The following is a 12,153-nucleotide window of genomic DNA, read 5'->3' on the forward strand; positions in this document are numbered from 1 at the left end:
AATTTCCTCTGTAAAGGTCTTCTCTTCCCTATGAAAAATTGGGCTTCAGTTCTGCTGCGTTATGCAGTTTTCCTTGTTTATCTGAGCTTTCCCCGAATTAAAAGGCTCAACCAAGAATTTACCAACATTCACTCAGTACATGTTACACTGTTAAACTACATATCCCAAAATGCATGTCACTAATGTGTGGCAGACAAACCCTCCATGACAAGCCATTTTCTCCTAGACAGATAGGAAAGGTCTCAAAAACAGGAAATCATGGTACAATCTGTGAATGGACAGTGTTTTCAATCACGAAAAGTTCTGGGCCTTCGACAAACATCTCAATTCTGTTCAGACAAACATTATTTTCCTTCCACATACAAGGTTCTAATTCGAAATCAGATCTGAGGAAAATATTCTCTCAGCACAACCACTGTTACAGTAGTAAAAACAAGAAATGCTGGAAATACTCAGCAGGTCTGGCAGCATCTGTGGAGAGAGAAGCAGACTTAAAGCTTCAGGTCAGTGACCGTTCATCAGAACTCAGATTTCCAGCATCTGCAGTATTTTGCTTTTATTTCACTGTTACAATAGCACAGGTTGTTGCACCCTGGGTGATTCTAAGCAGGATAACCCAATTTTCTTTTAATCTAGTGATTCAAATTTTAAATTCTGAGTTACACTTCACCCAAGCTGTACTCTGTTCGCGAGCTTTGACTATGACCACATTGAACACCACAGTCGCACGCCCAAATGCTAAATACCCATTAGAAGTTCCATAGGTCACCTAGTTAATCATAATTTATTTTAAATGGAATTGACTGTTTTTCAATTAACTAACAATGTTGGCATTTACTAATAAATATATATTAATACACTTACTCATATAGTTTGTCTAGAGGTGATGTTAAAACAGCGAGAGCAGCAAGAAGTGCATTGCAATGGTTATGAATGGTGAAAATCCAGCGAGACATATCCTCTGAAGGCTGAAGTAATTCCTCAGCTGAACGGCATACTGACCATAAAAGATTCTCAGTGCACAGAAGTATGGCGGTGATGTCAATTCTGTTGATGAATGTACACATATTAAATTGATAGCATGTTAAAATACTTCAACATCTACTTAACACATTATCACATCTAGAGGATACTATCTGCCAAAGAACTTGTTAATATATTGCTTTCTTTAAAAAATAAATCATTATCATTTAATTAGCATTTGATGTACCCATATGAGCTTCAGTTATTCCACTGATAGGCAAAAAGGAACAATTACTTCAGCTACAATTCATTGTTTCAACCTTTGGTAACACCAAATTAAAAAAGTGTAGAAATGTTAAACTTTTTCCCCTTCTGTATTATATTTTGGATGAGATATTAAACCAAGGCCCCATCTGCCAGCTCGGTGGATGTAAAAGATACCATGGCACTATGTTAAAGAAGAGCAGCGGAGATATTCCCAGTGTCCTGGCCAATCAACATCACAAAAACAGATTATCTGGTCATTATCACATTGCTGTTGGTGAGAGTTTGCTGTGCGCATATTGGCTGCCACGTTTCCTACATTACAACAGTGACTCCACTTCAAAAGTACTTTATTGGCTGTAAAGCACATTGAGACATCCGGTGGCCACGAAAAGTGTTCTATAAATGAAAGTCTTTCTGCTTCACATTTACAATGAAGTGCATTAGCACATATCTATCCACTTCCCAAGCCTTCTTATCTCTTCTGTATTCTTCCTTACAGTTTATTATGTCCTTTAATTTGGTATAATCAACAAACTTTAATCTTATTTAATATTATGTTTAAATCATTTATGTATACAGAGAAATAGAAATAGAATCCTGAGGCAAGCCGGTTGTTACATTTTAACACTCTGAAAAAAACAAAAGAAACAGATCAGATATGTCATAGTAATGTAGAAAGGAGGCTTTCAGATTCGGGGGACTTTGGGAAGAATTCCGGAGCAAGGATAAGCTATTTAGAAGAGAGGAACGGAGCATTGCCTCCATTGAATCAGACTATGCAATATCCTTGCAGAAAATGTAAACTTGGCAGTTGGAGAGTGTTTAAAATAGTAAAAGGTGAGGAAAACAGAACAGACCAAAACCAGAAGAAAACAAAAGCTGATTTAGAAAGGACACAATGGAACAGACAAGGGATGATAGCTACCAGGCAGAATACAGAGAGTGATACACGTAAAACTATTAATTAAGGACACAATTTCAGCCAAAGAAGCTTTTACTGATGCTGGTGCTCCAATAAGAGTCTGAGTGCAGAATTAATAAAGGATCTGTTAGCATATTGGAAATACATGATAATCCACCAAACAGTGAAAAAGAAACTCAGCAATAATCTGCTCACTGATGCTTGGTTTGGGCCCCACCAGAATCAGCTGTAGTCCTTATTACAGCATTGATTCAAACATGGACACAAAACCGGAATTCCAGAGGTGAGGGTAGAATGACTGAACCTAACAGCAAGGTAGCGTTCAATCGAGTGTAGCACTAAGGAGCCCCAGTATAACTGAAGTCAATGGAGATTAGGAGGAAAATTCTCCAGTAGCAGAAGTCATACCTGGCACTTTTTGTTGGAGTCCAATCATTTCAGCCCCAGGACATCACTATGGGAGTTCCTAAGGGATGCATCCTTAGCCCAACTATCATCAGCTGCTCCATAAATGACCTTCCCTCCATCATAAAGTTAGAAATGGGGCTGTTCGCTGGTGATTGCAGTGTTCAGCTTCATATGCAATTCCTCAGATAACAAAGCAGTCCATATCCCTATGCAGCAAGACCTGGACAACATCCAGGCTTGGAGTGATAACTGGAAAGGAACATTTGCACACTTAAGTACCAGGCAATGACCAACTCCAAAAAGAGAGTCTATTATTGGCTATACCTCGCAGGCGAGGATGATTGTCTTCCGTGAGTCCGAAGATGGCTGATGAGGCCGATTCGGGATCTACAGACTTTATGGTCCACGTACAGCATTTGTTGTCATGTGGGATGTCTGGTCGTGTGTTATTAGTTCGGGTCATAGCTTGCTTTTATCGCCGCTCTCATTTTTCCTCTTCATTTTGCTGTCATTGGGTCTCAAAATGCTGGGATCCTTCCTACAGACTCTGCCTCCATCTGGTTCAGTCCAGGGCAATGGTCTCCCAGTAGTTGATGTCAATGTTGCATTTCTTCATGTTGGCTTTCAGCATGTCCTTGAAGCATTTCTTCTGTCCTCCTCTGATGGTTCTGCCCTACCTGAGCTGGGAGAAGAAGACCTGCTTTGGCAGCTTGGTATCTGACCTGTGACATCACGATGTTGGTGCGCCTGTCCTCCCACTTGATATGTAGGCTCTTCCACAGACAACGTTGATATGACATGACTCCAGTGCTTTGAGGTTCCTCCTATATGTTGCCTATGTTTCAGCCCCATACTGTAAGGTAGGGATCACAACTGCATGGTAGACCATGAGCTTGGTTTCAGTTTTGATGTCATGGTCTTCAAACACTCACTTCCTCAGGTGGCCAAAGGCTGCACGAGCAGACTTCAGGCAATGCTGGATATCTTGATCAATGTTAGCCTTCTGTGAAAGATAACTTCCAAGATATTGGAAGTGTTCCACATTTTCCAGGCACTGGGGCATGTGCATTTGGAGCTTGCTGATGGAGGACTTTGGTCTTCTGAATGTTGAGTGTAAGTTCCATCTTCTCATATGCCTCAGTAAATATGTTGACGATTCTCTGAAGATCAGTTTCCGACAAAGCAGTTACTGCATCATTATCAGCTTACTGGAGCTCAATGACTGAAGTCAGGGTGGTCTTAGTTTTGGACTGGAGTTGTCTGAGACTAAGAAGTTTACCGTCCATTCGATAAATAAGCTGCACTCCAGCAGGGAGCTTGTCTCTAGTCAGACAGAGCATGGCAGCTAGGAAGATCGTAAAAAGAGTTGGGGCGATAGCACAACCTTGTTTAACTCCCATCTTAATCTCAAAGGGGTCTGTAATTGATCTGTTGCTAAGGATCACCGCTCACATATTATCATGAAGCAGGCGAAGGATGGCAATGAATTTTGGAGGACATCCATACTTCAACAGAATCTTCCAGAGTGCCTCACGATTTACAGAGTCGAAGGCCTTTGTCAAGTCAAAAAATGCTATGTAGAGAGGTTTATGTTGTTCACAACATTTTTCTTGTAGTTGGCAAGCTGTGAAAATCATATCAGTAGTGCCTCTTGATGGCCTAAACCCACATTGAGATTCGGGGAGTAGCTCTTAGCAAGTGTAATGAGTCATTTCAGAAGGGTTCTTGTAATGATCTTTCTTGCAATGGAGAACAGGGAGATGCCTCTGTAATTTCCACATTTTGATTTGTCCCCTTTCTTGAAGATTGTCACAATCATGGCATCCTTGAGATCATTCAGGACTTCCTCTTCATTCTGGATCTGTAGGATGAGGGTGTGGAGCTGTAATGTTAGTTCCTCTCCTCCGTGCTTAAAGATTTCAGCAGGGATTTCAAAGAGTCTAACCAACTCCCCATGGCATTGCCATCCGAGGCCCTTGCCATCAATATCTTGATGGGGTTACCTGTGATCAGAAATTCAAAACAACCAGCCATGTACATGCCATGGCTGCTAGAATAGGTCAGAGACAGGGTATTCTGCTGTGTCTTTTCACAGATGCTGCCAAACCTGCTGAGTGGTTCCAGCATTTCTTGTTTTTACTGCACATTCTAATGTTTTGTATGAAAATGGATAATGTATTTCCAATTTATTTCATACAAACTCATTTTTTGTCATACTTAATTATAGCTTACCTTAACTGTGAGGTTCTGTTATATGTAGGACAAGACTGAGAGTATCTGCAGGCCAGAATGGTTAAGGATTCACTCAACACTTCAGCTAGAAGATCCTGGGCCAATCTAGAAGGCAGCACACTCCAGAGATCATAACGGAGAGCACAACAGTAGTAATGCCACATTTGAATGGAAAAAGAGCATCTCTCTCCCTGTCAAATTAATCAGTGAACAATCGAGAGTAAGTTTTCAGTTTACAAAGTATTATTCGATCTTCAATAAATCTGTAATTGATTAAATGTGAAAAGGAAATAACTGAAACCATGGGCTGTTTCTGGAACACAGGACGGAGAGAAGGAAACAGCAATTGGACAAGATCTAGGTGTCTGTCTCTGAGAGGACTCCACGATCAAGCACAGCCTACTGCTACCCAACGACCATCCCCCCCAAAGGCCTCTGATCTCACCACAAGGCCTCCGACTTTCCTCCACATCCCCAGCAGGCTCCGATCCCAACACCATCACCAGGCCGCCGATTCCACCCTCCCAACCTCTGAACCCCCACCATAACGCCTCGAACCTCCCACATTTCATATCCCCAACCTCCCCTCTGGGATTAACAACATCGACTCCACATTCCTCCCCTCCTCCGATTGACATCCTCTTCTCCCCATCTCCGATCATACATCCTCCCTCCACAGTGGGACTCCCTGTGGGCCAGGTCAGCAAAAACTCTGCCCAAAATGACATAGGACTTTAGCTCCTTTAATATTACTTAAATTTCCAGCACCATAACTAAGAAGAGGCACTAAATTCGATAGCACCCGAAAATGGGTGCAGGGATCGTGTTACAGGATTAACCCTTGCCCACTGCTTCCGATGCAGACAGTCTGCCAACTTTTATTGCCTGCTAATTAACATGATTGCAGCATGTAGCCAGCTCTAAATATGCTGTTGAGTGGCTGCACCCTTCAGCAGGAAGTCCAAAACTGTGAGAGACTAAAACCAGTTAAAGCTGGCCTGCACTACTTAAAGCCAAGCTGCACTTCTTAAAGGGGTGGTGAATTGTGGATGGAGCAGGTGCAGGAAGTCATTCTCAACAGATTCTAACCTGGGAAAGATACAAGAACAGCGCAACATGGGAGAGAGCAGACTTTCCAAAGTTGCACTGGAGACCTTGGACAATGAGGAGCAGAGGAGGAGAGATTTTCTTTTAAATTTGTTCATGGGATGTGGGCGTCGCTGGTTAGGCCAGCATTTATTGTCCATCCCTAATTGCCCTTCAGAAGGTGGTGGTGAGCCATCTTCTTGAACCGCTGCAGTCCCTGTAGGTACACCCACAATGCTGTTACGAAGGGAATTCCAGGATTTTGACCCAGCAACAGTGATAAGGAACAACGATATAGTTCCAAGTCAGGATGGTGTGTGGCTTGGAGTGGAACTTACAGGTGATGGTGTTCCCATGCATATGCTGCCCTTGTCGTTTTAGGTGATAGAGGTCGCGTGTTTGGAAGGTGCTGTTGAAGGAATGTTGGTGTGTGCTGCAGTGCATTTTGTAGATGTTTCACACTGCTGCCACTGTGCATCGGTGGTGGAGGGAGTGAATATCAAAGGTGGCATATGGGGTGCCAATCAAGCAGACTGCTTTGTCTTGGATGGTGTTGAGCTTTTTGATTGTTGTTGGAACGACACTCATCCAAGCATTTATTAAATTCCATTTATTAAATTCTGAACAGAAAATTGCACTTAGAAACGTTGAGATCTTTTAGAAAATGGAGCAAAAAATATCTCCATGTAATCTGAATCTATAATTGAAGTTGTAGTGTAGCAAACGGTAAACATTTCTGTTAAAAACACTTCTCAAAAAATATCTTTAAGCGAACACCACCTCTTTTGACCTTGAAGGAAGGTCTTTGATAAATCAGCTGAAGATGGTTGGCCCGAGGACACCACCCTGAGCAACTCCTGCAATGATGTCTTGGGACTGAGATGATTGACCTCCAACAACCACAACCATCTGCCTTTTTGCTAGGTATCAGTGGAGAGTTTTCCCCCTGATTTCCATTGACTCCAGTTTTGATGGGGCTCCTTGAAGCCACACGGTCAAATGCTGCCTTGATGTCAAGGGCAGGCACTCTCACCTCACCCCTTGAGTTTAGCTCTTTTGTCCATGTTTGGACCAAGGCTGTAATGAGGTCAGGAACTGAGTGGCCCTGGCCGAACCCAAACTGAGCATCACTGAGCAGGTTATTGCTGAGTAAGTGCCGTTTGATAGCACTGTCGCCGACATCTTCCATCACTTTGCTGATGATCAAGAGTAGACTGATGGGGTGGTAATTGCCGGGTTGGACTTGTCCGGCTTTTTGTGTCCAGAACGTACTTGGGCAATCTTCCACATTGCCGGGTAGATGCCAGTGTTGTAGCTGTACTGGAACAGCTTGGCTAGAGGCACGGCCAATTCTGGAGCACAAGTTTTCAGTATTACAGCCGGGATGTTGTCAGGGTCCATAACCTTTCCAGTATCCAGTGCCGTCAGCCATTTCTTGATATCACGAGGAGTGAATCGAATTGGCTGAAGACTGGCATCTGTGATGCTGCGGACCTCAGGAGGAAACAGAGATGGATCATCCACTCAACTCTTCTGGCTGACGATGGTTACAAATGTTTCAGCCTTGTCTTTTGCATTGAGGTGCTGGGCTCCCCTCATCATTGAGGATGGAGATATTTGTGGAGTCTTCTCCTGCTGTGAGTTGTTTAATTTTCCACCACCATTCATGACTGGATGTGGCAGGACTGCAGAGCTTAGATCTGATCTGTTGGTTGTGGATTTGCTTAGCTCTGTCTATTGCATGCTGCTCTGCTGTTTGGCATGCATGTAGTCCTGTGTTGTAGCTTCACCAGGCTGGCACCTCATTTTTAGATATGCCTGGTGCTGCTCCTGGCATGCCCTCCTGCACTCTTCATTGATCCAGAGTTGATCGCCTGGCTTGTTGGAAATGGTAAAGTGGGGGATATGCTGGGCCACAAAGTTACTGATTATGGTTGAATACAACTCTGCTGCTGATGGTCCACAGCACCTCATGGATCTCCAGTTGTGAGTTGCTAGATCTGTTCGAAATCGATCCAATTTAGCACGGTGGTAGTGCCACACAACACAATGGAGGGTATCTTCAGTATGAAGATTGGACTTCGTCTCCACAACGACTGTGCAGTGGTCACTCGTACCAATACTGTCATGGACAGATGCATCTGCGACAGGTATATTGGTGAGGATGAGGTCAGGTAGGTTTTTCCCTCTTATTGGCTCCCTCACCACCTGCCGCAGACCCAGTCTAGCAGCTATGCCCTTTAGGACTCGGCCAGCTTGGTCAGTAGTGGTGCGACCGAGCCACTCTTATTGAGGGACATTAAAGTCCCCAGTCAGGGTACATTCTGTGCTTGGTGTTCAACATGGAAGAGTACTAATTTATCAATGAGGGAGTGTGGTAGGTGGCAAGCAGCAGGTTTCTGTGCCCATGTTTGACCTGATGCCAAGAGACTTCATGGGGTCCAGAGTCAATGTTGAGGACTCCCAGGGCAATTCCCTCCCAACAGTACGCCACTGTGCTGCCACTTCTGGTGGGTTTGCTATGTCGGTGGAACACAACATACCCAGGGAAGGTGATGGTGGTGTCTGGGACATTGTCTGTAAGGTATGATTTGGTGAGTATGACTATATCAGGCTGTTGCTTGACTAGTCTGTGGGATAGCTCTCCCAATTTTGGCACAAGTCTTTACATGTTAGTAAGGAGGACTTTGCAGGGTCGACAGGGCTGAGTGTGCCATTGTCGTTTCCAGTGCCTAGGTCGATACCGGGTGGTCCATCCGGTTTCATTCCATTTAGACTTATTTCTAGTGGTTTGGTACAACTGAGTGGCTTGCTCGGCCATTTCAGAGGGCATACCAAGAGGTGCAAAATTATGTTTTCACGTGATGGTGATATTTCAAACAAAAAAGGTAATAAATCTGCTCAAAAGTTCTCCCAGAAAAAGTAAATCCATTATTACTTGTAGCTACATTAAAGTCGCATTAATTTACCCTGTACCATTTTACACTGTAGTACTGTAAATAACAGTCTTATCAAAAGAAGTATTCATTATTCTCTTCTTATTCAGCAGATACTGCCAAAATACAATTTGAACACAATTACGGAAATAGGTAAGAAAGAGCTACTGAATTAATTCTCACACCTCATAAAAAGATTTGGAGTCATCCCAGTGGTGGCTCTGTGCATCCTGGAAAATGCTTGTAGCACAAACTCTTACGCAGTAATTGGTAACTTGAAACTGAAGCACTCTGATGAATTCCTGATACCGCTGAATTGGCAGCAAGAACAACGGCCTACTTAGAAAGAATGATCAAAGAGACAGGGATTTAAGGCCTAAGCATAAGAAGACAACAATCTGAGTGCCACAAATGGTTCTCATTATTAGGTATCAATCATTCATTTCCTCTCCGTGCTGAGCCTAGAGCTAATATTAGCATTCAAACCACTTTTATAAACTGTTCTTTGTTTTAAACACTTAGATATACTGTCATATTTCTGGACAAATTTAAGTTCTCTTCTCATCAAAATTGTAATATCATAATATTTATACAATTCTCGATATTCACTTCAATATTTTGGCTACTGTGTGAAATATTGCACACAGATTGCAAACTTATTTCTGTGATTTCTTTTGTTACAGAGGTAAATAACAACCTTATATGTAAGCAGCATTGATTATTCTTTTCTTATTAAGTAGATAACATCAGATGCTTATTGGTAACTGAAACACAAATTTATTTAATTGTTTATGCGCATTTGCAATTAAATGCTTGAGTGCAGCGGACTTACTTTTTGTGTGTCTCTTTCAGCAAATTCTCATATTCAGTTAAGTAATTATGGATGAATACTGCTGTGGAGAGGATAACATACAGGTTTTGTACTGGAACCTTAGAAGGAACCTCTTTGCTTCTCTCTTCAAGTCGAGACAGGACATCTGCAGCTACTTTCGAACAGCCATCCACAAAGTTTTCTCTAATTTCCTGAAAAAAGCTCTCACTGCTTGCTAAGGCCAATGGAATTAATGTATCAAGTTCTTCAATGATGTCAGAACAAAACTAGGGAAACATAAATGTAGCACCAAATTATTTGAGGCCTGAAATACCAACATAATTTATGTACTCTTTGAACACATTCCTGTATCAAGAAAAGACACTGTCCAATAATGTACAAGAGCTCTGATAAAATAGGTACCTCATTCTAGTATAATTTGTTTTAATAGCAATACTTATTTGAAAAAGATGATTTATGAAGGCTAATTTTAAAATATTTCCACAAACTTGTATTCTGTTGCTGACTGTGCACTTTTATAATACGAATAGTTCTGAGATTGCTCAATGGTGAATTTCAAGAACGCATTAATAGAAAGTAAATGTCAATAATGATTTGTAATTCAGAGCTCCCTTTTATAAAAGTTATTGTACAAATAATTATTTTGATTGCATTTGGTTACAGAGGGCACAGTTTATTTTTATGTTACAAAGCTTAATTTATTATTACCTGTAACAAACAATACTTCAGAGTCAATTAATACTAATTATCAAATTAAAAATTGTACCATAAACCAAACCAGAATACTGCAAATCCCTCTGTTGGAATCCTCTGACAAAGTAACAGAAAAGGTTCCCATTTCATTTGATGGCATTAAATTATGATTTAAGGTGAATATTTAAATCCATTTAGAAACATGAAAGTGGTTTATTACCTCTGGTGTTGCCCAAGAATCAATCCTTGGCTCCCACCTATTTCTTATCTACACACTGGCCCTCGGTGATATCATCCAAAAACACAGCAGGTGGAATCCTCTGCGCTTAGTTCCTGCCAGAACAGTTGGACCATTTGCAGGTCAGGGATCCGATTCACTAACTGGCAAGCTTTGCCAAAGCTCTTTCCCAGAGCCATGGCATTGTCATCCCACCCCAGGGTTCCCGGACCAATGGCAGCACTGAGTGAAACATAGAAACATAGAATATAGGAGCAGGAGTAGACCATTCGGCCCTTCGAGCCGGCTCTCCCATTCATTACGATCATGGCTGATCATCCAATCAGTAACCTGTTCCTGCTTTCGCCCCATACCATTTGATCCCTTTAGACCCAAGAGCTATATCGAACTCCTTCTTGAAAACATAAAATGTTTTGGCCTCAACTGCTTTCTGTGGTAGCGAATTTCACAGGCTCACCACTATCTGGGTGAAGAAATTTCTCCTCATCTCAGTCCTGAAAGGTTTACCCCGTATCCTTAGACTATGACCCCCTGGTTCTGGACCCACCCACCATCGGGAACATCCTTCCTTCATCTACCCTGTCAAGTCCTGTTAGAATTTTATAGGTTTCTATGAGATCCCCCCTCACTGTTCTGAACTCCAGCGAATATAATCCTAACTGACTCAATCTCTCCTCATACGTCAGACCCGCCATCCCAAGAATCAGTCTGGTAAACCTTCGCTGCACTCCCTTTATAGCAAGAACATTCTTCCTCAGATAAGGAGACCAAAACTGCACAGAATATTCCAGGTGTGGCCCCACCAAGGCCCTGTATAATTGCAGCAAGACATCCCTGCTCCTGTACTCGAATCCTCTCGCTATGAAGTCCAACATACCATTTGCCTTTTTTACCGCCCGTTGCACCTGCATGCTTACCTTCAGCGACTGGTGTACGAGAACTCCCAGGTCTCGCTGCATGTTTCCCTCTCTCAGTTTATAGCCATTCAGATAATAATCTGCCTTCCTGTTATTGCTACCAAAGTGGTTAACCTCACATTTATCCACATTATACTGCATCTGCCATGCATTAGCCCACTCACACAACTTGTCCAAATAACCATGACGCCGCTCTGCATCCTTTTTTAAAAATACATTCATGGGATGTGGGCGACGCTGGCCAGGCCAGCATTTATTGCCCCATCCCTAATTGCCCTTGAGAAGGTGGTGGTGAGCTGCCTTCTTGAACCGCTGCAGTCCATGTGGGGTAGGTATACCCACAGTGCTGTTAGGAAGGGAGTTCCAGGATTTTGACGCAGCGACAGTGAAGGAACGGCGATATAGTTCCAAGTAAGGATGGTATGTGACTTGGAGGGGAACTTGCAGGTGGTGGTGTTCCCATGTATTTGCTGCCCTTGTCCTCCTAGTTGGTAGAGGTCGCGGGTTTGGAAGGTGCTGTCTAAGGAGCCTTGGTGCATTGCTGCAGTGCATCTTGTAGATGGTACACACTGCTGCCACTGTGCGTCGGTGGTGGAGGGAGTGAATGTTTGTAGATGGGCTGCCAATCAAGCGGGCTGCTTTGTCCTGGATGGTGTCGA

At 42.8% G+C, this 12,153-nt stretch overlaps 1 protein-coding gene across 10 annotated transcripts in view; it reads right to left on the reverse strand.

Annotated features, from left to right (window-relative positions):
- kiaa0825 (KIAA0825 ortholog) overlaps positions 1–12,153 on the reverse strand; it is a 743,480-nt gene that overhangs the window by 478,535 nt on the left and 252,792 nt on the right. For 9 of the 10 annotated variants that reach the window (XM_068029705.1, XM_068029704.1, XM_068029699.1 and 6 more), the window contains 4 exons: positions 9,647–9,912; positions 9,000–9,153; positions 4,793–4,983; positions 865–1,047 (listed from right to left, as the gene is read on the reverse strand). In XM_068029705.1, the coding sequence (XP_067885806.1) occupies positions 865–1,047; positions 4,793–4,983; positions 9,000–9,153; positions 9,647–9,912 (794 nt within the window). The remainder of the gene's footprint in view (positions 1–864; positions 1,048–4,792; positions 4,984–8,999; positions 9,154–9,646; positions 9,913–12,153) is intronic. The other variant, XM_068029698.1, reaches the window with a different exon arrangement.

The sequence above is a fragment of the Heterodontus francisci genome, chromosome 4, assembly GCF_036365525.1.
Source record: "Heterodontus francisci isolate sHetFra1 chromosome 4, sHetFra1.hap1, whole genome shotgun sequence".
In the NCBI taxonomy this organism is placed as follows: Eukaryota; Metazoa; Chordata; class Chondrichthyes; order Heterodontiformes; family Heterodontidae; genus Heterodontus; species Heterodontus francisci.